This window comes from Dryobates pubescens, chromosome Z (assembly GCF_014839835.1).
Source record: "Dryobates pubescens isolate bDryPub1 chromosome Z, bDryPub1.pri, whole genome shotgun sequence".
NCBI classification, from domain to species: Eukaryota; Metazoa; Chordata; class Aves; order Piciformes; family Picidae; genus Dryobates; species Dryobates pubescens.
In genome coordinates, this window is record NC_071657.1 from 111,043,817 (window position 1) to 111,069,455 (window position 25,639).

General features: G+C 36.5%; 1 protein-coding gene across 1 annotated transcript in view; it reads right to left on the bottom strand.

The window, feature by feature from the left end:
• Positions 1 to 24,442, bottom strand: part of SEMA3E (semaphorin 3E) — a 115,932-nt gene extending 91,490 nt beyond the window's left edge. Inside the window, exon 1 of the mRNA XM_009899978.2 lies at positions 24,206 to 24,442. Within this exon, the coding sequence (XP_009898280.1) occupies positions 24,206 to 24,320 (115 nt within the window). The 5' untranslated portion in view covers positions 24,321 to 24,442. The remainder of the gene's footprint in view (positions 1 to 24,205) is intronic.
• Positions 24,443 to 25,639: the final 1,197 nt, after the last annotated feature.

Consider the following 25,639-nt stretch of genomic DNA (forward strand, 5'->3'; position numbering starts at 1 on the left):
AAGGTCTGCCTATTAAATGAAGTGGGAATGAAGCTATGTCAAGTGAGGAAAATTGAGACCTCTTCTCTTATTTCAAAAGAAGATGATTACTTTTAAACAATAAAAAGGCTCCTAGTCCTGTCTTGAAGACGTCTGAAGCCATTGATTACCTGAGGACTGAGACTATAAGGATTCCTTCTTTTCCCTATTGACTAGAAATACTGTATTTGGGTTGCTGGCTCTAATGAGGCACCTTTTTTTTTTTTTTTTGATAGTGCTCCTTACTGCAGAGTATTTCCACTTTATTACTTTCTGGTCAGTTGCTTTTGATGTTTATGGACAAAAAATAAACAGTAAATTGAATGTAATCTTGGAATTTTTCCATGTCCATTTCTAGGTAAAATTGATGATGAAAGAACTTGTGAAGAAAAGATCATACATTTTGGGGTTTGGTTGGCTTGCTTGTTTAATAAAAACCCATACTAAATCTGAAGACCATCAACTGAATGGATTAATTTAATTAAATTGGAACTGAGAAGACACACCACAAAAAGTCTATGTTCAACATTTTTAATGCACTTCTTAAAGATGCCTTTACTGGCTAGAAAGGGAGGGGGTCTGAGATACAAGATCTTCAACTTCTTGTCACTTGCCTCTTTAAATTAGACAAAAGGTTAAAAATAATTTTTCAATGTGGAACTAACATTGGTAACTTAAACTTTTTCACAGTTGCTGTGTACGAGCATGTTGCTGTTTTGACCTCTGTCTTGAAGAGGGTACCAAAAATTGTATAAATGCAGAAGACACATGTTGTCTTTCCAAATGAGTAAACTAGGCAGATGGCTGATTAAATGAGTACTATATATTTAATCAGAAGTCTACATCTTCTAAAGTGCTCTGACATTCTAAAGAGAAAAGTAATATCAAAATATAAAAAGTGGTGATACAGAAATTAATAGCTAAAGTAGTTAAACATAATTTAAATCAATTTTTCACTGCCACTCAGTATAGTGCTACGAAAAGTTGCGATTTTAGTTCCAACTGTATAATTTCTGTCATTCTGACTTTAAATTTTCACGCTGTTCTCTTGTTTGAATATTGCTAATTATGTACAATTTTAAACTTCCATTTTATATCTTCGCTTATCTTAACTGCATTTCCATTCCTACTACCTTTTAAACGCAGCAAATAATAAAGCCTAAATCCCTTCACTTTTAAAAAAAAATTTACTTTCCTGTTGCCTTTTATCAAGCCATGTTTCTTTCAGAAATGAGGACTAGAACACAAGATATTTTCCAGTTAGTAGACAAGATTTACTCCCTTCTTTATTTTCTATGTTGCTGACTAAAAATAGTGACGCAATGTCTTGTGAAAACGGTATTTAAATTTGCCCTTCCCAAAATAAAAAAAATAAATTAAAAAAATATTAAAATGAGCCTGGTTTAGCTTTGAAAAAGTTTTCCTATTAAAATTAATTGATATACAAGAGATATTCCAGATACTACTTGAATCTGGGGAACTAGCATGCTTAATTCACTGAGGAGAATAATTTTCAGAGGAGAATAATTCACATGAATGTTCAGTTGATTACATAGCAGGTATCCAGGTAACATCTTAATGACTATAAGTCTGCATTCTTCTAATTGCTTATTGTTGCAGTTTGGGCTGGGTGCCCTCTGCTATGTGAGGTGCTTCCTGTGTCCAGAGGTTCTGCCCAGTGGGCGGACACAGGAAATTAGGTATTTCCTACCATAATTCTTGCACCACTATAAAATCCACAGCAGGGTCTGGCACTCTCTCTTTTTTTTCCTCCTCCATCAGCCGGTAACTGGGGGAGATGTCTCCTGGCTTTGGGTCTGACTAGGCCCAAGGCCACGGGGGATGGGCAGTCTCAGATCTGGCCAGCTGAGACTAGCCTAGTAGTGGGAGGGTGGGAGGGGGGGAGAAGAAGGAGTCCTGGGGGTCTTGGGTGTACCCTCAGGTGGGGATGGGATGTCTCTGGGACTGTTCTGGGATCTTTCTTTGTCACTGTGCTTTTGGCTTTTCTGTAAACATTCACTGCTTTCTATTTAAACTTTCATCACTTTTGCAATCCGTTTGTCTGAGTTGTTTATTTCTGCCCATGGTGGGGAGAGGGGCTGCCGCAACCCAGCACACTGATCTTCTTTTTTATCGTATTTTCTAATAATTTTGTATCTTTAGCCTGGCTTCTCATATTGACCTCAATGATTCTAGATTTGCCTGCTGGAGGTGGTGGAATAATTAGCAATAATGGTCACCTGGTAAAGTAATTCCAAGCAGTTAGTGGCCAGGTAGTGAAGTTATACATCCAAAGGAAAGTTAAAGACAGACTCAAAACCAAGGAAAGAATCTGGTCAGAGCTCTCAGTATTATTAAAATAAGGAAAAATTAATGGAAGTGATCCATCTGTGTAAAGAAATTATAAAAAATTTCAGCAGAATGTATATACAGTAGACTGAATAAAGTACCTGTTTTTGTTAGAGCAGTGAGTGTTAGAGGACACAGTCTCAGGCTGTGCCAGGGGAGGTTTAGGTTGGATGTTAGGAAAAAGTTCTATACAGACAGAGTGATTGCCCATTGGAATGGGCTGCCTGGGGAGGTGGTGGAGTCGCTGTTATTGGAGGTTTTCAGGAGAAGACTTGATGGGGTGCTTGGTGCCATGAGTTAGTTGTTTAGGTGGTGTTGGATTGGTTGATGGGTTGGACGCGATGATCTTGAAGGTCTCTTCCAACCTGGTTTATTCTATGTATTCTATGTAATGAATATGTAAGAAGATTTGTACTCCCATTTTTTTATTAAAGATAACACTGAAGAGCAGGCACTTTTATCAGTAAGAGAGAAGATGGAAACTATTTTATTGCGGCTGCACCCAGAATGAAACTTTCTAGTTCTATGAAAGGAACCCAAAGATCTCCACAACTAAAGACAAAATAAATATAAGAGTAATGCAATACTAATGATCTCTAATGTTGACAATATTTTCCAATTTATTCATTGATTAGGTGAGCAGTGCTCTGAAAGGGTATTTTTAAAGTGATGCCAAGGAGAACCCCTAAGTCTAGGACCTTGCATGGACAAGGCTAAACTTAAATGTCATTATTCAGGGATCTCACTAAAAACAGTGGTTACCACAGGCATAAAGTTAGTATATTTAACTAACTAACTAACTAAATAGCCAAGAATTCCTTCACTACTATGAAAAATTCACCATACTGATTAACATGTTGCAAAGAGTTTCTGACATCTGTAAACTAAATCATCAGGTAGAATTTAGGCCTCAGGTAAGAAGAAGATTTGAATCCTCTAGTAAAACAGCACATATATTTCCATTTTCATAAATAATTTTGTTCTGACTATTTTAAAAGATGAAAAGTGAAAAATGAATAATGGGTAGAGAGACCTTTCTCTCACCTCTGGAGAATGCTTTTCTTTCTTTTTTAGAATTTTTTTTAGAAGATGTCACAGAAATATGAAAGGAACTGAAGAGTAAAATGTTAAGAATAAGAGTTACATTATATATCATTTAAAAACTACATGGGTACATTCAGAAATTACTCATTAGGAGAATTCTGTATTTAATTATAGAATTTTCAATGGGATTTAAGTGGATTAGATAAGGACTTGATCTCTGAAATCCAATAGCCTTCATTAAAAATGTCAGCTAGCACGAATGGCTCAGTAATAAATTCACACAAGCACAGGCTCTGATTTATGGTTATATTGGATTTATGGTTATATTGTATTTAGTTATAACGTACCTGAGCCAAACAAGATTCTGAGAATTTTAATTGAAATATGCATTTTTTTAATGCAAGTCACTAATAGAAGCAGCAGCCTAGGGTTTAACTCAAAATAAAATTACTAAGTAAAACCATATTTTGGTTTCAGTTTGATTTTTCCTCAAAAGAACCATGCTGCTTTTTTGGGGGGGGTGGGAGGGTGGGGAGGTGGGGAGGGGAGAGTACCTTTTTGGAGTTGTATTGAGTATAGAATCATGGAACAGAATCATTGAATCATGAAGACTGGAAAAGACTTCTAAGATCATGAAGTCCAACCATCAAGTCCAACCACAACCCTACACCATGATGCCCACTAAATCATGTCCTTAAGTGAAACCATGTCCCAAAACATTCCAAGGATGATGACCCTAACAACTCCTTGGGAAGTGCATTCCAATTCCTGATCACTCTTTCAGTAAAGAATTAAAAAAATATATTTAAAAAAAATGAGAAAATTACAATGAAGAATTCAATTTCTTAGGTGGAAATCAAAATCCATTAAAAATCCTTTCCATAAATAATTGCAAAACCAACTCACAATGTTATTTACTTTTTATGAACTAGTAAATCAGTAAGAATGACTCTGTTAATACAGTTATTGGTAGTGCAAATGGATTGAGATTCTGTGATGTTCCAGACATGGTATAATAAACATCACACTGACAATTATGTGTCTGTATACAGATGACATTAATTTAGAACATAATTGGGAATGGTGTTAGAAATGTTAAAACTAGCTAGATGTTGTTATGTTGTTCTTTTGTTGTTATATCAAATAACAACTCACCTTAATGATTGACAAAAACTGAATGCATTCAGAACCCCTAGATTTATCCAAATTATGAAAGTGACAGCTGCATTTATCAATTTAAAATTAATTATTCATTATTAAATATCTCTGTCTATGTTAATTAAGGATACTTACATATAGAATAGAATAAACCAGGTTGGAAGAGACCTTCAAGATCATCGCGTCCAACCCATCAACCAATCCAACCCACCTAAACAACTAAGCCATGGTACCAAGCACCCCATCAAATCTCCTGAACACCTCCAATGACAGTGACTCCACCACCTCCCCAGGCAGCCCATTCCAATGGGCAATCACTCTCTCTGTATAGAACTTCTTCCTAACGTCCAACCTAAACCTTCCCTGGCGCAGCCTGAGACTGTGTCCTCTTGTTCTGGTACTGGCCGCCTGGGAGGAGACCAACATCCGCCTGTCTACAACCTCCCTTCAGGTAGTTGTAGAGAGCAATAAGGTCACCTCTGAAGAAAACATATCCTGGAAGTCTCTTTTCAAAGACAGGAACACTGCTGAATCTATATTTCTGCTCTCTTTTCTAAGGGCTTTTTTGCTTCTAATGTAATCAGTGTAATGCGATTGTAGTTGTTAGTGTCTAAAGGTTTCCAATTCCAGTACTTTCTAAAACAGTGAAATCCACCACACTCAGAGAAAACATTATGCTGTACATAACAGAGTATCCTCCTCAACTAGGTTCACTTTTTTTTTCCCCTGAGGATGGAAAAAATATGCTGTGGTGAAATAGGATAAAACTTCCCATTTTTTTTTTTTTTCCAGGAATGCAGTAGCAGCTAGAATTATGTATTTCATACATTAGCTCAAAGTCCAATGGAAAAAGAAAAAAGAAAAAATGCACTAGATGAAAACTGAATATTAATGATGAAAGGGTATTTGACCTGACTTTAAAAATTAGGAGTCTATTGACAATGAAATTGTAGTAAGCCCGTACATGCCTATGCATTCAGCAGAAATTGACTGAATTATGCCAAAAAAGAAATGTCCTAGAAATGTGAAGGATATGGGAGAACACTATAATGATATATCCCAGCCCTCTGTGCACACTACAGGCTGTGCAATTTCAAGAGCCAGAGATATGAAAGTACTCTTTCTTGTATCAAAGACATTCTCAAACAAAATCCCATATTATAGGCACTACTAGATAAACATGTATGTTTAAACATACATATGCAATGAGACAAGTTGAGCATTATTTAGCCAATATTTAAAATATATATGCACATAATATTATTTAACCATATAATGGAGAGTCCAAAGACAATATGGATGTCCTCATATCAGCTAACAATGACTAACAGCATGCAGCTGTTATATATATATACACACACACACACATTATCAATTAATGATCAGTTTTCAACTTTTGTCTAGACAGAAATAGTCATGTAAAATTATGTATCACTGTCCACCAAGACGACTGGACAGTCTAGTTATGAGATGGGTGAGTTTAAAATTATCTTCTCTCTCTCTCTCTTTTAAAATAATAATATTTTTAAATTCTGTACTTTACTGACTCAAGTTTTTAGGAAACTTAGTGAATAAATAATTCCCTGTTGGATTCATGAGAAAGGCAAAGGTCTGACTGGAAAAGATATGAACAACATTGCACTTGGTAGCCAGATGTGATGATTGTCTTGACACAAGAGAGATAGAAAATGTCAAGCAGATGTCAGCCCTAGGAGAGGTTTTCCTAGTGATACATCAGGTCCCAGACAAAGCAAAGTACTCTACTGGCTCTTCAAAACCCTTATTTGAGCTTATTTAGCTAATGCAAACCTGCAGAACCATTGCCTACCACACTATTCCCATCCAGCTTTCTATGTGGGGTGAAGGAAAAAAAAATGCTTTGCTGGGGTGAATTAAAAAGATATTAATCCATACCAGCACGTGTAGGATGACTTGGTTTATTGTAGCCCTTTCTTCTTATATCTCTAGACTAGAGGTGTGACTAGAAGTTTTTCTAGGACTTTCATTTGAAGAAGTATTAATAGGAATGGAATCATGCCTGAAGGTTTTTCTTCCAAATGGTTTTGCAAAAGTCTTATCTTAGCCAGCATGATGGACATTTTCTACAAGAATTATGCTCACTTTAATACAGAAAAATATCTGCTACACTTTAATATAATTATACACTTTAATATAATTATATAGTTAGTTGTTTGGGCGGTGTTGGATTGGTTGATGGGTTGGACGCGATGATCTTGAAGGTCTCTTCCAACCTGGTTTATTCTATGTATTCTATGTATTCTATGTATAATTTGAATGTCTTCTTTTAAAAGCAATGTGTTGGGAAATGGTTTTCCACTTAATTATCATCCACCATTACACAGAGGCTGCCCTAGCACATCTCATCTCTGCAGGTCTGAGGAAAGAACAGGTATATCCAACCTGCAGTGGTGTAAACCACCAAAATGAATGAAGATCCACCGAAGCTGTGGATGATAAGTCAATTTACATTGAATAGTCAATTGCAATGGATTTGCAATCTGGATGCAATTTAATTTGAACTGAGAGGCAATGCTAGTCATAAAAAGGACTTTTTTAATTCCTGGACTACTTAGTATCTCAACATGAAATATTCCTGTAGAGAGAAGAAAAATACGGTGGTATTGAAATCTTCATGAAAAAGTATGTAGTCACTACCAGAAATAAAAAAAAAAAGGGTGTTTGAAGCATGATGACTAAAATGCCAGGTGCAGACTAGACTCACTCTATATGAAAGCATTCATTAAAGAATAAAACTGTCATCGTTGTCATCATCAGCACTGATTCCTACTGTACTGCTATAAACTCTACAGTGATTTATCACATAGAAGTTGTGAAAGTGTGTTTGTACCAAGGCTTAAAGCAAATATTTAAGTTATATTTTGTCTCAGACTCTGCAGGTTTCTCCAACATAGAACAATTTTAGAAACGAGACAGGTGTGGATAAAATATACTCAGAGGTTATTTTTGCACACTTGCCCAAACATCTCTTTAAAATCAATTACTTCAAGGTGTACAGGTTGAGATGAGACATACTCTTATTGAAACAATTGTTGCTGTAAAACAAACTGTGCAATCTCCTAAGCAAACTCTTCCAGTACTGGTACTAGCTTTCTGCTCTGATGGTTTCACTTCTGGATGACTGTGTTGGAGATGCAGATGTTATAATTCCTTTTGTTAAAACAGAATTTAGCTAGTCATCTGAATGCTCTGAGTAGGATAGATCTGGACAGCTTTTTTCCCAGTGTGAATATCACATTATCTCTCAGAGTAACTGCAGCTACTTACCACTGCAGGTGAACAACAGGACATCCTGCTGGTGAAAGACACGTTATTTCAATTTACAGGGTGAAAAAAACACATTGCTTCATGAGATGTGGACAGATGTGGGTTTTTTGGATCTGTAGAAATGATAAACTGTCTAACTGATCCATGGTGAAGTAGAAAACTCTATCCTTGACTTAACTAATAGTCCAGGAAACTGGCTATACTCCATGGAACTACTCCTTAGCAAGATGAAACACCAGGAATCTTTGCTTCTCAATTATATGTAGTGAACAGCAATTGCTACACTCTGTGAAAGATTTCAGTATCCCGAAGGCTACAGAAAATTGAAGTCTTGGAGAGAAAATTGAAAACTTTGAGATTTATTGCTTAAGTTGCAGAGCAGTCTGCAGCATCTTTTGAAAGTCTGATGGAAGGACAAAGTGGTTAATGGCTCTTCCTGTGAGGGTGAACTACAAAGGTTACTCGGCTAAGATATGCTAACCTTCGTATTATAACAGTACATCTATTTTCCAGACAGTCCCATAGGATTAAGAAACATGGCTTTAGAACTTCAAGCAGTATTAAAGTGAAAAGAATGCCTTCTTTAAACATCAAGCTCTGGTATTGAAATACTGTATTTACTATGCAAGTTTTACAAGTCTTACATCTCTTAATATGGTCACAAAATCAATAAGCAATTTATGAAGCTGCTTACTGGGAAGGACAAGAAAACTGCTATCATGCTTTAGAAGTATGAAAATAACACATTTCAAGATAATTTTTATAAAATAGAGAAAATATTATATGCAATTATGAAATACAAGTCATTAATAGAACAAAATAATAAATGATGAGGTATTCAAATCAGAACCTATGAAGTATGTGGACAGTGTTTGCAATGTTCTGAAAAGTATTATTTTATATCTGTATTGATTACTGTTCAGTTTTTCAAAAAGAAGAAGTATTAACTCAAAATTTATGTTTTCATTCTAGCAAGGGCATAAATTTTGTAAGATTACGTGTAGAAAATTGAAATCTACCTCATTGTTGCTCATGATTATTTTCAATAGGCCAGAAGGAAAAAACCTACAGATATATAAACATGCACTCATTGTGTTTCATCTACATTGCATCTATCTGAGAGCAGACTGAAAATTGTTTGCAGCTATTGCTGTTATTTGAAGTAATAATAAGTAGAACAATAGTATCACAATATTTTAAGTAAAAAGAAACACACATCTCCTTATCAAATGTGAGGCAGTAAAAAGAAAGCTGTTTTGAAATATTGTGAGAACTTGTATCTAGGGCCACATCAGATTATATCAAAGCATAAAGCAGTAAAATGCAACATAGTTCTTGGGCTTGAATGTGGTTTCAACATGCTCATATGTGCCAGTCTGTGATGATCAACTGTATATGCAGAAAAGCAAAAATAGTTTCCATTCCAGCTGTTCCAAATAACCAATTTGTCCAAAAATTAGTTAACTCAAACTATATTCCCAAGCATGCAACTAGCAAAATAAGAAATTCAGAGTTACTGGCCTGATTTAAAATGGCATGAATATACAAAAGAAAATCATGTCTGAGGGATTATTTGGTAATTCTAGATCTTCCTGCAGAATATTGTCACACTTCCATTTCTGATCCTAGTTATAACTACAAGGATAAAAACAAGGCACAAGGGAAATAGTTGACATATTTAGAAAAATTATCTAAATATTTAATATCACAGCATTGCTGTTCTTCATTTTCATTTCAAGAAAGCAATTGTTTTTGGGGGTTCTTTGCTAATAGTTCAAAATAAAGTCAGTCAGTTGCTTCCTACATTTAAGTTGTAGAGTGTGTTTATGATTTTCCTAAAATGCAGGTAAGGAAACCAGAGGCTACAGCTTCTAATACTGAAATAGCTGCAAAATGCTGCAAGCTTTCAGCCACAAGATCTCTTCTGTAGGTCTCTTGGATGTTACATAGCCACCTCAAATATAGAATTGTGGTCTAGCATTTTAGTGATAGTACACACGTCCTACTGAGGAAGAAAACCCATCTGTCCCACAGACTAAAGGTCTGAAAGTTTAGAAAATGCTCCCATTTCTTCAGTGACTATTTTTCTCTAACTCTGCAACACGGGACAGCATGTAAAGATACAACTAAACATAGGTCAAAATTAGACTAACATTAATATATCACATTAAACTCTTCCATCACTGCTTTCTGTCTCTCTGCTGTGATTCGGACCCTATAAAGAGAAGACTCTGGATTCTCACAACATGATGTGAATAATATATGCATCATGATAGCATGTGGATGATGGTTGTATGTATAGGCACAAAGCCTCCTGAAGTAATTTTAAGAAATCATGCCAAAGGAAATGTGTCATGGTGGCAAAGCTTTACCCAATTTCAACACATTAATTTGTACCGTCCTGAATAAACCTCAAGTGGATTTTCAGATGTGGGTGGTTTTGATGGTTTTTAAGTTTAGGCTTATAGAGGCATTTTATTGGAAGGGACAGGCAGGGAGTGACATTCTTCTCCCTTTCCTTACCTCCTGGCCTCCTGTGGTTATTTTAGAGGATCATCACAGACTTATTCTAGTATAGGTGCAACTATGGATTCTAAGTATACATAACTGTAGGGATATAGGCACGGCTAATATGCCCAGGGAGGGAGGCTGGGGGGGTGGGAATAAGGAAAAAAGTAGAATCAGAATATTCTGAATATGATTAGCAGCCATGAGGGTCTAAACTCATCTTTACTTGCCAAGCAATACAAATTCATTGGTATATTTCTAATACCTTGAGGAGATTTAGTTAGCTATGAAGAGAAAGAAAGAAGTAACATTATGAAAGATCACAAATCTTCACTACACTCATAATTTGGACTTTACTGGGTTCTCACAGAATCATGGAAGTGTTGAGGCTGAAATAGACCTGAGATCATCAAGTCCAGCCTATGAACTAGCACCACCACATCAACACCCAGCCTTTCCTTAAACAGCTCCAGGGAGGGCAACTCTACCACCTCCCTGGGTAGTCCATTCCACTGTCTAATTACACTTTATGAGAGGAATTGCTTCCTAACATCCAACATAAACCTCCCCTGGCACAGCTTCAGGCCATGCCCTTTTGTCACAAGTTGCCTGGGAGAAGAGCCTGACCCCCACCTTATTACAACTTCCCTTCATGTAGTTGCAAAGTGTGAAAACATCTCCCCAAATCTCCTCCAGGCTAAATAACCCCAGCTCCCTCAGCCTCTGCAGTCCCTTCCCCACTCTTGTCCCTGTCCTCTGGATCCGCTCCAGCACCTCAGTATCTTTATTGAAGTGAGGGGTCCAGAACTGCACACAGTACTCGAGAGGAGGCATCACCAGTGCTGTGTACAGGGGCACATTTATATCTGTAGTGGGATGGCCACACTATTCCTGATACAGACCAAGATGCTACTGGCCTTGTATGCCACCTGGTCACACTGCTGGCTCATGTTCAGCCGCTGTCAATCAGCACGCCCAGGTTCCTCTCTGCCAGGCCGCCCTCCAGCCATATATCCCCCCAGTCTCTAGCACTGCATGGGGTTATTGTCTAAAATGTCTCATTCATACAAGAAAGCCAAGGCCAAGTTTAGGAGTACTTCAAACAAAATTAAAAGCCTGGCTTGGGTTATGATATGCAAGCTAGTTTTCTCCTGATTTTGTAATGAGGTTGCAGTGAAAATAAAACTAATATAGCTGCCAAAAAAAGAAGTTATTTCAAAATCTGGGAAAAATCAGAAATCCCTCAGCCAACTGAAGCACCAAAAGTCAGAGAATATGTTCACAGAAGTGTCAAACACATGCTCAGAGGATATACTGAAGCTTGAGCTTTAGTGTGTGATATATACCTCAAATTTTGTTCAACTGACTTTAATGCATACAACAATTAATACAAATGAGATGCACAGGGAAGAAAGGAGGCCATATGCTTTCTCTTCCCCTTTTCCCATTGAATATTTTTCTAGAACTATCTGGTCATCAGCTGAAAGGAAAGCTAATCTTTGATTTATGTAGAATACGATGCATTATTCATCAGATATTGATGGATGCATAATGCACTGATTTGTGCAACTCTGAACATATCCCATACATTCTTATTTCATCAGTCATCATCACAAAATCCTTCTCCAAAAGACTGTATGCTTTCAACACAGAAACAAAGGGATATTCAATGTACAAATGCTCATCCTGGGCAAACAAAAATGTGACACTTCTTCAGTAGTCGTGAATGATCTATTGATATCTTCTATAGCTGACAGAAAATTTGATGCCTCTGTCCTCATTGATAATGACAAATCTTAACAACTAATGCAATGAAAATTTGGAAAGAGATATTTCAATTATGAAGTACAGCTCCACCTAACTATAAGTAACACTAAACCAAGAGCTCTGTTTAGGAGAGATTCCAGGAGTTACTAATATTCCAAGTATTGGTTTTGACTACAGGATTGTGCTGGGTTACACACTTCCAGGGAGGGGGAGGCTTGCGAGAGCCCTGCTTCCCCGAGGGGACAAAAGAAACCTGATCCAGGTGGACTTGGCTTCCCCTTCCCAGGAGGAGGGGTCCCCCGGGTCTAAGTTGGTCTGTTCCTCTCCCTCTTCCTGTCCAGCAAGACTATAGGGGGGGTGGGAGGCATGGCAGCCATTTTTTTTCCTTTGTGCCTGCCTCAGTTGTTTGAAAAGACCCACAGCTGCTGCCGGCCTCCTGGTTCTGCCATGTGGTGGGGCCTGATCTTCTCCTTGCCACATCCAGACTTCCCTAGATGACTGAATTCCACATACATTGAGGGAGATATAAGGCCATCCAGAGTTGGTTTTGTGTATTTTCCTATTCATCTTTATTCCTTACCCTTGTAAACCTTCCCTGTTACTGGTCTCTGTGTATATATATATATATATATATATATATATATATTATTTTTTTTTTAAAGAAAATAAAATTTACTTCTACTTCCAAACTGACTCCAGATTATTTTTTGGTAGATTAAACTCCAGTTAAGGCCTAAACCACCACAAGTGTACACCATGGTTTCCAATTCTCTATAACAATCTAAACACCACAGGCAACACTGTAAATAAAACATGCCAAAGGAAGGTAGTTCAAGCATATTAACAACAATTATCTTAGCAAGACTTTGTTAAATTTTAGCTGACCTGATGTACTAGAATCATGAAGGAGAAGGAAAAAGTTTGGGAAGAGAAGAGTATTTATTTTTACACCAAATCTGGTCATTAGTTTAATTCTGATTATATTAGAATAGATACCTGACAATTTCATGCCAAGGGGAGCTTGAAGCCTGCCTCTAGTTGCCATTTTCCAGTGAACAACAGAACAAAACAGGAGAAAAAAATTACAACTTGGATCCAAATTATCAGTCAGGAAAAAGAAACTCTTTTCACACCTGCAAACAGCGGAGTAGGCTCCCCAGGAAGATAGTTGAATCCCCATCCCTGGAGGTGTTTAAAAGATGCAGAGATGTGGTATTAAGGGACTCGGTCTTAAACCCCAGTCTAAACCTACTCTCCCTCAGTTTAAAACCATTCCCCTTAATGCTGTTGCTAGACACCATTATGAAAATTCCCTTTGGTTTAAAATTCAGATTTCAATAGCATCACATCAGAGCTCAGTTCACCACCAGCAGCTGCAAGGTCTGCACTGAGGTGTGATATCTTTAAAAGAGTAGAAATTAGTAACTTCTTAGGTTAAGAACCAATTGTTTAAAAGCAAGTCTTGTTTAATCAACAACATTAAGGACAGTCTGAAGGCTTTCTAAACCAGTTATGCAACATGCTCTCAGGACCTGCCTCCACCCTTCAGTGCTCTTAGATGCATTTTTTAAAGTCAGTAAACAATTCTGTAGTGACTAAGTAGCATAAGCATCATTATAATCCCTCTGAAAGCAGCTGCAGACCTCCAAAATGCCAACAGAAACTCTGCTACTGTAATGCAGTTGCAACCACAAATGTTAAACTCAAGTGGATGCAGCAATAGATAACTGCTCCCATTACAATGGCAAAGTAAGACCTTACAAACTGAAGGACCAAACATAAAGCAAACTCACTAAGCAGAGTTTGCACAGAAATCTGCGTCTGGAGAGGCTTACCATCCCGTTGTGAACTGTTAAAAGACAGAAGCCAGACTGTGCCAGCAAGGTTGTAGCCAAATTGTATGACTAATTCAGAAAAACTCTGAAGTACCTTTTCATCACAGATTATAAATCTGCTTTCTTCCTGTTAATTTATAGTTTACACCATTTAAAATATAAAACATGCTAAGACATGACAAGTCTAACTCTCAGATACTCCCCACGGGTCCTGCAACACTCCAAGGCAATAGTATCAGATAACAGTATATGTCAATATGTCCGTTACCTTTCAACAATCCCTAGGTACAGTGTTTCTATGTTACTATGAAATTCACAGTACACTTCAGGAGCTGTTTCACAAGAATGCGTAAAGATCAGTTATTATTATTTCTAAATCTCTATGCTATAAGTTAGGAGCTTTTGTTTTACTTTTAAATTATGAGTACGAAGAATTTTCATCAGCCCAGACACCTAATTTTACAGATCAAGGGTTTTAGTGCTGTTATACCTTAAAGCAATAAATGTGAAACTATATATATTTAAAAAAAAAAGAAAAAACACAACCAAAAAAAAAAAAAGCCCACAAACAAATCCATTAACCTGATACTAAGAAGTAATTTGTTGCATTTTTTAACAAAGTAGAGGGTTGTTCCATGTCAAGAAAATACAGAAACCACATATAACACTCATAACATCTATTTCACAATTACTCACACATATTACAGTGCTTCATAAAATTGTTAAAGAAGAATATTCTGAAAATATAATTTTCTTTATAAGAAAGAAGCATGACTAGTTGTAAGTCTTGAGCCTTTTTTGGTGGATATTCTAACTGAAGAATAAAATAGAAAGTTGCTGTTTTGTAATGCCTAGGGGTATGGCCAAAAAAAGAGCAACTTTTGTCATGATTGGTTTTAATCAGTCATGCTACAGGGATGTCCACAATGAATACACCTTAGACTGTGATCTTGCAAACAAATCCCAACTTAACTTTTAATCAATGGAGTCATTTGTCTGATTAAAGGTACAAACATGAGCAAATATTTATAAAATCAGTTTTTGGATATGGTCTGTAAGACCACTTCCTGTGCAGTGGAAATAACTTAAACAGATTATATATACCCTCTGCTTATCACTGCTTCTTGACCAGAGGGTGACTGAGCTCTGGCCAGCAGCTGCAACAAGCTCACCTATTTCAATATGATAGTTCCATCAGTTTAGATTAAACTTTTCTGAAAGATACTTAACTTAACCAGCACATCATGCTTAAACTAAATCAGCATATTGGGCTTAAACATATCGTGCACAGAAGCAGGTGTAGAACACATCTGAGTCATTACTACGTTCCAGAGAGAACTGTGTCTAGCAGCTATGACAGCTGCTTAAATTGCTCAAACCCACACTACTTAGTAATAATATCCTCACTTTTACCAAGGCAATAGTGTAACTCATTTTCAGTCAAAGGATTTTATCCTTGGATGTGTAACATCCTATATCTATCATCAGACATTCATGTGAAATACATCTCACCTTTTATCTGCCTCTGGTTTAAGCTGTTACTTGCCTTCTATACTCTGAAGAGACAGACAACCAAATGGGTAACTTCTTTCAAGAAATAAAGTCAAGAACAAGGACTACCCAGTCAATTCTTTTGCCACAGAAGTTTGTGGGAGTTTTACTATTGTCCTTAGTAGCAGTGAATTAAGGCCTCTGTTAGTAGTAGAATTTAAGCACACTGTGCAGTATTCAAAGATGATATGGGACAACCATTCTTTACTGTAGCTGTTTATTTTATCTTCTGAATGTGAAACAATTTATTTACAAGGGTTCAAGTACTTTAGAAATTAAATAATCCTTTGCAGTGTTTGAGTCTTGGTACACAGAAGTTGCAGCCACTCAAGATGGGATACAATGGAATCAGTAAAGAGTCTGGGACTGTTTACAGCCTGATTCTGAGTGATAATAAGTATTCAAATTGCTGGATACTTCAACACCTCCTCAATGGTGTATTTAGAAATTACAACTATCCCAAGTGCTTGTGTAATCTGAAAATATGCAGAAGGACATGTCCATGTCTAAGATAAGCAGAGGAGATAAAATAATGACTTACTGCATGTAAACACAGGCACATAAACACAAGACATTTTTTCAGCAACAAGATTTGGAAGAACAAGATCTTGAAGACAGCTTACGTCTTTCTGGGCTCCCTGACAACACATATTTTCAAGCTTTGCATCACACCAGTCTCAATCAACTGAGATGAAATATTTAATACATAAAGGAATGAGTTTATTTTCCTTACTGTTGGCTTTTACCACACACCCATGGGAAAGCACTTAGCTTAATCATAAAGACTTGCAGGAGCTCATGGAATTAAGCAACACTTGCTAACCATTAGCTTTCTGGGTGAAAAATGACCTTCAGCGATGACCCTACTAGTGAATAGTGCTATCTGGAATAATTCTCTCACATCAAGTAACCTATTATTTTACTATTATTAAGTTTTAGTAACACTGCTGGGAGAAGCCATCTGTTAAAAGAGAAAAAAGGTACTGACCCTTAGGTATTTGGGGACTGTTGTTTTCTGCAATCAGTTTAAAGCACTTTTCATTCACTTTGTACAATTTCCTTTCCCCAGTGTCAGGAAGATCAGAATAAGAAAAGGCCAACATCCCTGCAATGTTTATTGCACATCAACAAATAAAAGATATATTTACAGCTGCATTCACCATTTTACTAGGCCTATTAAACAAATGTGTTGTAAGAAAAAGCCTATAAAGCAAACTTAGCAACACTAAAAAGACCATTGTTTGACTCCCCACAGAAGCGTCTATTGCTTCACAGTATGAAGTCAGGAATCCTTTAGATGAAAATAAACTCACGAAAAGTAGAGAGTAGATACGTTAAGGATGTTAAGGATGTTAAGAGGAGTGAAGTCTTTCATTGAATACACTGGTTCCTTGGTTTAGAGAATTATTTACAAATGGTTTGCCGAACAAAAAAAACCCAACCAACAAAACAAAAAAATCCCCATCATCATACTAAAGGAATTCACTCCTTAATCTGTATGTAAATACATATTTTTAGAAACAGATGATACACTTCACATGCTGCACTGAGTAAGTGTATTTCCTAAAATCTGAAATTCTTTACTACTTATGAAGCAGAAATAATTTCACAAGGATCATAAACAACTTTTTGTCATAGCTGCTGCTCCAAATCGTAGTCTGAAGAGAACAATATATTGCCTGTCATCAAATTCCTAATAATCAATGTCATCTTCTCAGGCCAAAGGGATATGAGAAGTTGTCAGTGATAGATTTTTTTCTTTCTCTTGATTTTGGCTAACAAGCTTTGTTTGGTTGAGGGTTTGGGCTTTTGGGGTTTGTGGGTTTTCTTGTTGTTGTTGTTGTATTTTTTGCCTTTTATTTCTTCTTTATCTTGACATTTAATATTAATAAAGATCCTTTGAAGTCTATTGTAATAGATCACCCAAAGCACAAAAACCCTCATGTTTGTCATACAACCTTCCCTTGCTGGAAAGATACCCTTCACAAGTAGGTGAATATGAAAGCTCATGTCAAGTAAATTCAGCTAAGAATGGTAAGACATTTTTTTTAAGGCTGGCTATTGTATGTCTTTGGCAAACTAGTCTTTGCAGGGTCTCCTTTGCAATGACTTTTTAACCTTCAGAAGCATTAAATATTTCATCCATTTCTTGATACCAGAGATCTAAGTACCAAAAGTCAGTCAGCAACAGGCAAGTGATTTACAGAAAGTGTTATGGCACCAAGTTTATCCAAGGAAGGCAAAGAGATAAGCATTGAAGTTTCCCAGTAGACTTCACTGATTTTGTACTGTGAAGTGTACAAAGTAAACGGATGGTATTTCCCACAGGTAAATGAAATTTCAGTCTGAAATGTTGTACTGCATTAAAGAACAAATCTTAGATCATTATATAATAATAAAGCATACCAAGTACTATATGAAGACAGGATAGCAAGACACACCATTAACAACTACCAATTATTTGCTTGCACCTGAGACTAATAAAAAGTAATTTAAAGATGGGATTCAATATTTATTCCTTAATTTTTTTTTCAGCTACATGAGTGATCCAAGTTTTACAGCTATTGGCTACACACACAGTCTGTGTGTCATGCCAGGGCCAAGAAGTTTGGCAGACATCACTTTGTTGACATCTTTTCGGTTGCAGACCTTCTGTATGTACTTACATAGAAACTGTAAAAGGCACCTTTGACAAGCCATTATATTCTGTAGATCCTGCCAATTACAGGTAAAAGGAGAATAAGGGTAGACTATAAATGAAAAAAGGATTCATCACTAAGATGATATATTCTCCGAGAACAGTGCAACTAACAGATGACTGATTGTAATGCACTGCAATTTACAAATCCTCTGAAAAGGTCTATCCTCAAGAAATGTCACAGAGAAACCCTGAGAAAGAAATGGAGAAAGCCTTCCTTGTGTTTGTAATGCTTTCTTAAAAAAAAAATAAAAAATATTTTTGCTCATCGCAAAGTAAGAAAAAGATCGCAAAGTGAGAAAAAGATGAATGTAAGATAATATCTTCCTTCTTCACATTGTTTTGAAAGGGAAAACAACAATCTTTAGACTGCAATAAAACAACTTGCCAAAGATATACAGCATGAGTAAAAGCATATCAATTTATAGCTTCATCAAAACTAGGAAAAGATGCTTAAAGAAGAAGCACAGTGAAATCAGCCATCAACTAAATAATTTCAAATTAAGAATTTATAACCTTAAGGCAAGTCATAAGAACTGAGATCAAAGGAAAATAAGATGATGTAAGTGGGGAAACAATAGGTTAGTAACTTCTTTTTCTTATATGCTCTGATAGGTTCATGATGGTTTTATTTGTTGTATATGGCAAACTGACTCAGTTCATCAAACTGAACATCAGTGTTGACAATTCACTTTTTTTTTTTGGTCAATTTAATATGCAATTTATTTTTTTGTTTCTTTGAAGTTACTTAGGTCCTTTCTTTACAGGAGTTTGGTGTTACAGCTAAACTACAGTTCAGATTTTTATAATGCAATAACTTCATTCTTTTTCTCTTTTAACATTTTCTTTCGTGTTTAGTCATGAATCCCGAACTGACTATTTAAATGCCAAACATTAGCTAACCAAGAAAACATTTTAAATAACATATTCTAGTCAAGAGAGCTTGTTTATGTAAAATAAAGACTATTATCTTTATGCTTGCAGGCCACAAATTCCTTCAAGAAATGAAGATTTCTCTTCCTATTTAATAGTGGCTGCATGGTATTTTCCTCACTACATGAAGAAAACCAGAATAGCAGTTTTAAAAATATTTAGTATTCCCTTTGCACATTTTGAGAATATTTATTGACCCAAGGTTTCTCAAAAGGCCTGAAACAGATGCTCACCCTTGCACAGCATCCTGTAAATCATACAAACAGCATTAATCCTGTCTTCATTCAAGTAAAATATAACACTTGTTTTCACTGAAATAATGATGAGTACAAAATCTGATGAAGACTTTAAAATAGCAGATGGTGTTATCACTTTGAAAGCAAGGATGTAACTGTGTAGAAGTAGCAGCATGCAGGATATTCTGGTCTTGCACCTTCAGATGGTACTTAGTTCTGTAAAGCAAAAGCAGGAAAATGATTGATGTTACGCAGCAAACAGTTTGCTTTTTGCATACCCGGTGGTGGTGCTTATCATTTCAGAGTTCTGCTTTAGTGATACTTGCAGAAGCTTTTGTCAACAAAATGCACGGATTCTCTGCCAAAAAAATCCTGTATTGGTGATTAAGTCCCTCTAGGATTACTTGGAAACACTCCTGAACTTCCTGCCAGTCACCTCTTGTGATATGGATGAATAATAAACCTAAAGCTTGTCTGAAGTGTTTCTAAAGAATCAGTTGTCACTCCAGTGGGAAAAGAGATGTAAACCCTCTCCTCTCTGCCCTACAAGTGGCCCAGAGATATTTGTGCATCTTTTCCCAAGACATTGCTTGGCTAACATTGAATTCTATGTGGCCTCAAGAATTTGGGTGAGAAGAGTCTGCTTGTCACATGGTTTACAAACACTTCTAATTCTGCTTATTACCCAAACAGGTAATAGAGCAGGTAAAAGAGAGATATTTGGATAGATAGGGGAGACACAACTGCTACATATTCTACAGTATCCAGTGAATAGCTACACAATTGGAGATCAGGTGATTCCAAAATCTCTCATGTCACTCAAGAGTAATATAAACAGGTAAAACAGAAAACAGATCCCTCAAGATCTGCAAATTTCTGCACAAAACCAACCACACAAGATCCCACTGCAGCCAAAAAAAATTGTATAGGTCCCTGTAAGGGCTAAACATTTTTGTACTAAGCTACCTTTGCTGTTTAGCAAAGTCACAAATCAGGGAAAAAACTACAAACTAGTTAGAAACACACAGCAAACCATGCGTAATGCTTGAATTATACAATTACATCCTTCATGGGCTTTTCAGGCCTATATGCTTCTAGTGTAGCTCTGTTAGGCTTATATAAATATATCCCTCCTGTCCACTGGAAACCCAATCCATTTCAGTCTGTAATGTAAATAGTTTCTTTTTAACATGCAGTGTGTGCTGATTTCACCTTAATTGCATATTTCCCAATGCAAGAACTCAAACTGTGGGATACTGGGAAAGAATTTAACCAGCAGCCTATAAAGAATAGGGAGCTGAAGCTTGGCTTCTATTAACACCTCATTAGTCAAAGCCTGTACTGTATGCAAGATGAGCTAATGATTTTTAAATATAGTTGTCAATTTATAACTTAATAATGTAGAATTTTATTTCTCTGTAGTACTGAACTATCAGTAATACATTTTCATCTGTACAAATCAGCATGAAGTTATGAGAGTACATTGCAAGACCATTGTTGGTCATCATCAAACGGTGACCACACCACTAATAGCTATGCAACCATACCACTAATACCGCAAGTAGTACTAATTGCAGTGTAAACTTTCTGATAGACATAAGTTGATGGTTTGAGGAAAACACCTTCAAGTCCTGGATATAAACATAGTTCAGCTCACTAAAAATGAAGTTAGAAGTATAAAATTACTGTCAGGTTGTTACAGTATTCATTCTAATCCTACACAAAGGAATGGAAAATTTCTCATATTTGAGGTTCCTGTGAATAAGAGCCATCTTTTCCTTACCAAAAGTCACCATTACAGTTTGCACTAACTTGACAGGTTTAACAGTAATTCAAGAACACAGGATTTTCATTAACTCCCATTGAAGCTGAGTAAATGGCCATAAAGTCAAGCAGGGGTTGCATAATATATCCCTTAACTGGCAAGGGATTTGTGGTATTCCTATCCATCAGATGACCCTTCTGCTCAAGGGTTAGGACCTGATCTTGTTGCTGTGTGTTTGGAAGCATGTGTGTGCTGCAGGTGAAGCCTGATTTGTTGAGAGAGCAAAATGTTCTCATTCACTGTCAGCTCACTACACTTTCACTGAGAATCACTTCTAAAGAAAAAAAAATAAAATTGTGAATTTATAAAAATCGAAAAGTTTCTGCTTCTGATTTGTAGAAACCTTCTCTTGGCACTTCAACAAGATGATAAAACAGACTAGTTTTAAATAATTCTTCCAGAAAAATAAAAAAAATCTCATGTCCACAAAGCTCATCATATTAATCACAGAAGCTTTGAGCTTACCAGTCAGCACTAGCCTAGCTTACAATGACCTGAATCCAAATTAACCACCAGCATCCAGTTACAAAGGGAGGCAGTGAGTAGGCCTGCTTACCTTTATATTTGAGGTTATCTGCAGAGATTTTTTTTAAGGGGATTTACAGCTACTCCACACAAAATTTACAGATACAGGTTTCATCAACTGCACCACACAGAACCTCACAGGACAGGCTGGAGCAGCTTTGTAAAGAGGGTGTATGACTGCCTGTTTATAACTACACTGTGCCTAGCTGGTACCCAGAGCAGCTTTTCTCTGGAGTAAATGCAATTAAGATGAGGGACCCTCCTGCTGTTCCTGTTTGATTAGTGAATACAACAACGACATTTACTCATTGTCTTCATGCTTGGTTGCTACATTCTTTTAGCTGGGGGATTGCAATAGCTGTTCCCAGGGTGCAGACAGGTATGCCATTTCTAACCTTTGGCTCAGGACATGTGGTCAGACAGTCACTGACTGCAACACAGGTTGTAAAATCAGTCACATTTCATAAGTGAGAAAAATGTGACAGGGTCTTTTAAAAGGTGAAATTTAAGATGATGACGTCTGTGTCCATAGTAGAGAATTTACTTGAAACAGATCTTTCTGTGTCATTGAATCTGAACTGACACCAGGCAGAGAAGGTTTGGCCCTTTGTGAGAAACGGATGTTTTAAAATCTCCTTGAAAATATTAGGGTTATGATGTGTTATGGCCAAATTACTGACTCCCTGCTGAAAATGGAAGTAGTATGCAGTAAAATGTACATCTATTCCAACCAGCAGAAAAACAATTATTTCTACCAGTGAGCACAGAAGCAGTTAATAGTCACAGCATCTTAGTGGGGAGCTTGCCAAAACTGGTAGCTAAGCCAGCGTCCTGAACCAGCATAACAGTAGATCTATTTGTCTTATTTACTGTGCTTTTCTCACCTCCCTTACCCCATCACAAGTAAACAAATGTCAATAATATTGATAGCCTCAGTAATTACACCTAAAAATAATCCAACATTAAAATACACATTTTGACCTATAAGTAATTTGGAAATGATTACATAATCAACATTTGTCACTCATCCCTGCTGTACTCTGAAACCATAGGCTAAAAAATAAGTGGTATAAATATTAAAAGGGGTCCTATAATTTACTTCATTGAGAGCAAATACTTGTTTTCTTACAAGGCAGCTTTCCATAATAAATCTCTCTTTCTTCAAAACATGTTTCACTGCCCTATGAAAGCAATCCCATTTCTTATAGCTTCCTAGCAAGACATTCAGACCAATTATCCTATTCAGCTTCTCCTTTCTTTACAATTGGTTATTTAGTTTGCTATATAAAACACAATTAAACCTTGTTTAGATTAAAGCTGCCTATATGCAGAGCTGTAGCTGATGGCAATTCTTAAATTTTAGCCTTACTTAAAATAGATATTCTGATGTACTTCACACTGGTGCAGCTTAGTTATTACTTTTATAATGACAGAAATATTCTTGAGTAAATCAGCATTTGCTCATTTCTAACTATGTCAGCAAAAAGACATTTTCTTTTCATCTTTGCTTAAGAGGTAATATCAAAACATTACTAATTGGCCAATCATCAATTTTTCTGGGAGTTACATTTTTTTCACTCCTGCTGCAGTAACTGCCTGTACTTTCTAAGTACATAATCTACAAATGTATGTACTGCTGCAGAGAAGAGAAATGTCGTGGTTGTGCATAGGTGTTTTTGTAGAGATACAGGATTAAAACCAAATCATAGGGAAGATTTTGAAATTATATGCAGTACAGAACTGACCAAGGAGATACTCAGAAGAATCTAGGGAAAATGGTTCAGGCTTCAGTTAAACTGAAACTTACATAATTAAAAAAAATAATTAAAAAAAAAAAAAGACAAAAGCATACTCTATATATGACAGAAAAAAAATAACATTCTTTTTCTTTGGGTAACTCAGTTAAGCTGCAAGCTGACTTACATTGGCAGAAAGTCATTTTAATTATAGTGTGATGACACTTGCTAGTTTAGAAAATGAATCATATGGTTACACAGGAATTCAGTCTTTTTGCCTTAGCTATATTTGTAGATAGAAGTCTAAAAGTGAATCAGACATTTAGTTCTTTAAAGGCTGCTTGATGTATGGGAGTACATTTATTCTGCAATATTTTCAACTTATGTTCTCAATTTCTTTTCCTGTTATTAAAGATCAGGCATCCTTCTTACAGCACAGAGAATAAGACAAAATGACAAGAAGGCAAATATAAAGATAGAAGGATATTTCCATAGCCTAAAATCATCACTGCAAGTGCCTTAACTCTTCCTGGATTCAGTAAACTTAATTATGTATGCAGTTTATTTAAGGAAAAGAACAAAAAATCATGAGATCTCTGGACAGGCGTATTTTACTCTATCAGAGTACCATAATTTAACCTCAATGCAATACTTTAAGCAAAATCAAAGAACTTGCATTAGCATAAAGGCTTTAAAAACCTGACACACTGACCTACCTTTATGTGACAGACGTAACCTTGGCTGTCTCGTATCTGTTGCATGACATCCAGTCGGTAACTCTAGTAACAAGCCATATAGTGCCAGGATTAAAAGGTCCTGGGCAGATGCCATCCTGCCCAAGATCAAATTCCTGTGCTCTTCACTTAACAGCTGCTGTTTGTTAATTTTTTTGGTGGGGTGTTTTAAGGCTCCAAGTTCCCCTTCTACTTTCCCAGTGCAGTTAGATCTCTCTCTTTGTCAGTTTGTGGGATATCTCTATGGTAAATTCAGCGTTCATCAGAGAAGCACACGGATTCTGCTAGCCATTTGTCAAGCTGTGCAAATGTCATGTAAAAATATTCCCTCCCTAGGACAATTGTTTATGAAGTGCGAGGACGTTCCAAGGCGTTACTCTGCAGTGTTGTGTCTTGAGCTCTCTTTAGTAACTCTGCCAGTGGATTCAGGAAGAAGCTGTATTTTCAGTCCCTCCTGCAAGGCAGTTCATTCAGAGAAGGAGGGAGGAAAAAGGGAAGGGGAAAAAAAAAAAAAAAAAAAAAAAGGCAAGCACCCTCCTCCTCAGTGCTCTTCAGAACTCAGCCCCTTGCTCTGACTTGCCAAACAGCTAGTTTTAATTCACCTTTCACCTTTGCTAATTAAAAACAAGAAGTGCCATTCCCTCCTGGAGTTGCAGGATCCACCCAGCGGGAAGCCAGGCTGTCAGGCTGCTGGATTTACTGAGAAAGTTCAGGGAGGGTTGAAGCAATGCACAGTGCTGGCTGCTTCTAGGAAGCATTTTAATCCACGTGCCGTGCACTGATTTCTCAATTGCTTCGTGGTTTTACGTTGTAAAGTATCAGGAGAAGGGTCAGAATTCCTCCTGTCTCTCCCTTTCAAAAAGTCATTTCAGCTTTTGTTCCCAGCTCAGTTTTAGAGGAGGATTAGCCCTTGAATTAACTATTTAAGTACATTATCACTTAGAGTCATTAAACAGCATGCTACTAAGTGGATCAGAATAAAAAGATTCCAGTGTGTATACTTTCTTACTTTAAAGAAATTATTATTATTTTAATTTTTTTTTCTTTAATTTCCCTAATGTGGCTTCTTCCCCATCACATTTTAAATGTTCACGAGTCTGAAATCTTGGGTCTTCTATATATGTCAGTAGAATTATCTATCTAATTAAATGCTTGTCAGATTGAGTAGTATTTAAATGAAACAAAACAAACCAAAAAGAAAGCAAGCCTGAGCAGAGAATTGTGACACCATGATAAACAGCTTCACGTTTGCAAATGTCAAGCAGCAACCTCTTTCATTGCAACTAGCAAATACAGGAAAACATCATTTCTTTTTCAAGTCATTTCTAACTTAAAAGTATAGCCATAGCAATAAAGTTTTACAAATCAATGCTATAGATCTAAGTCTAGAATACATTAATTAAAGGAAGACATTTC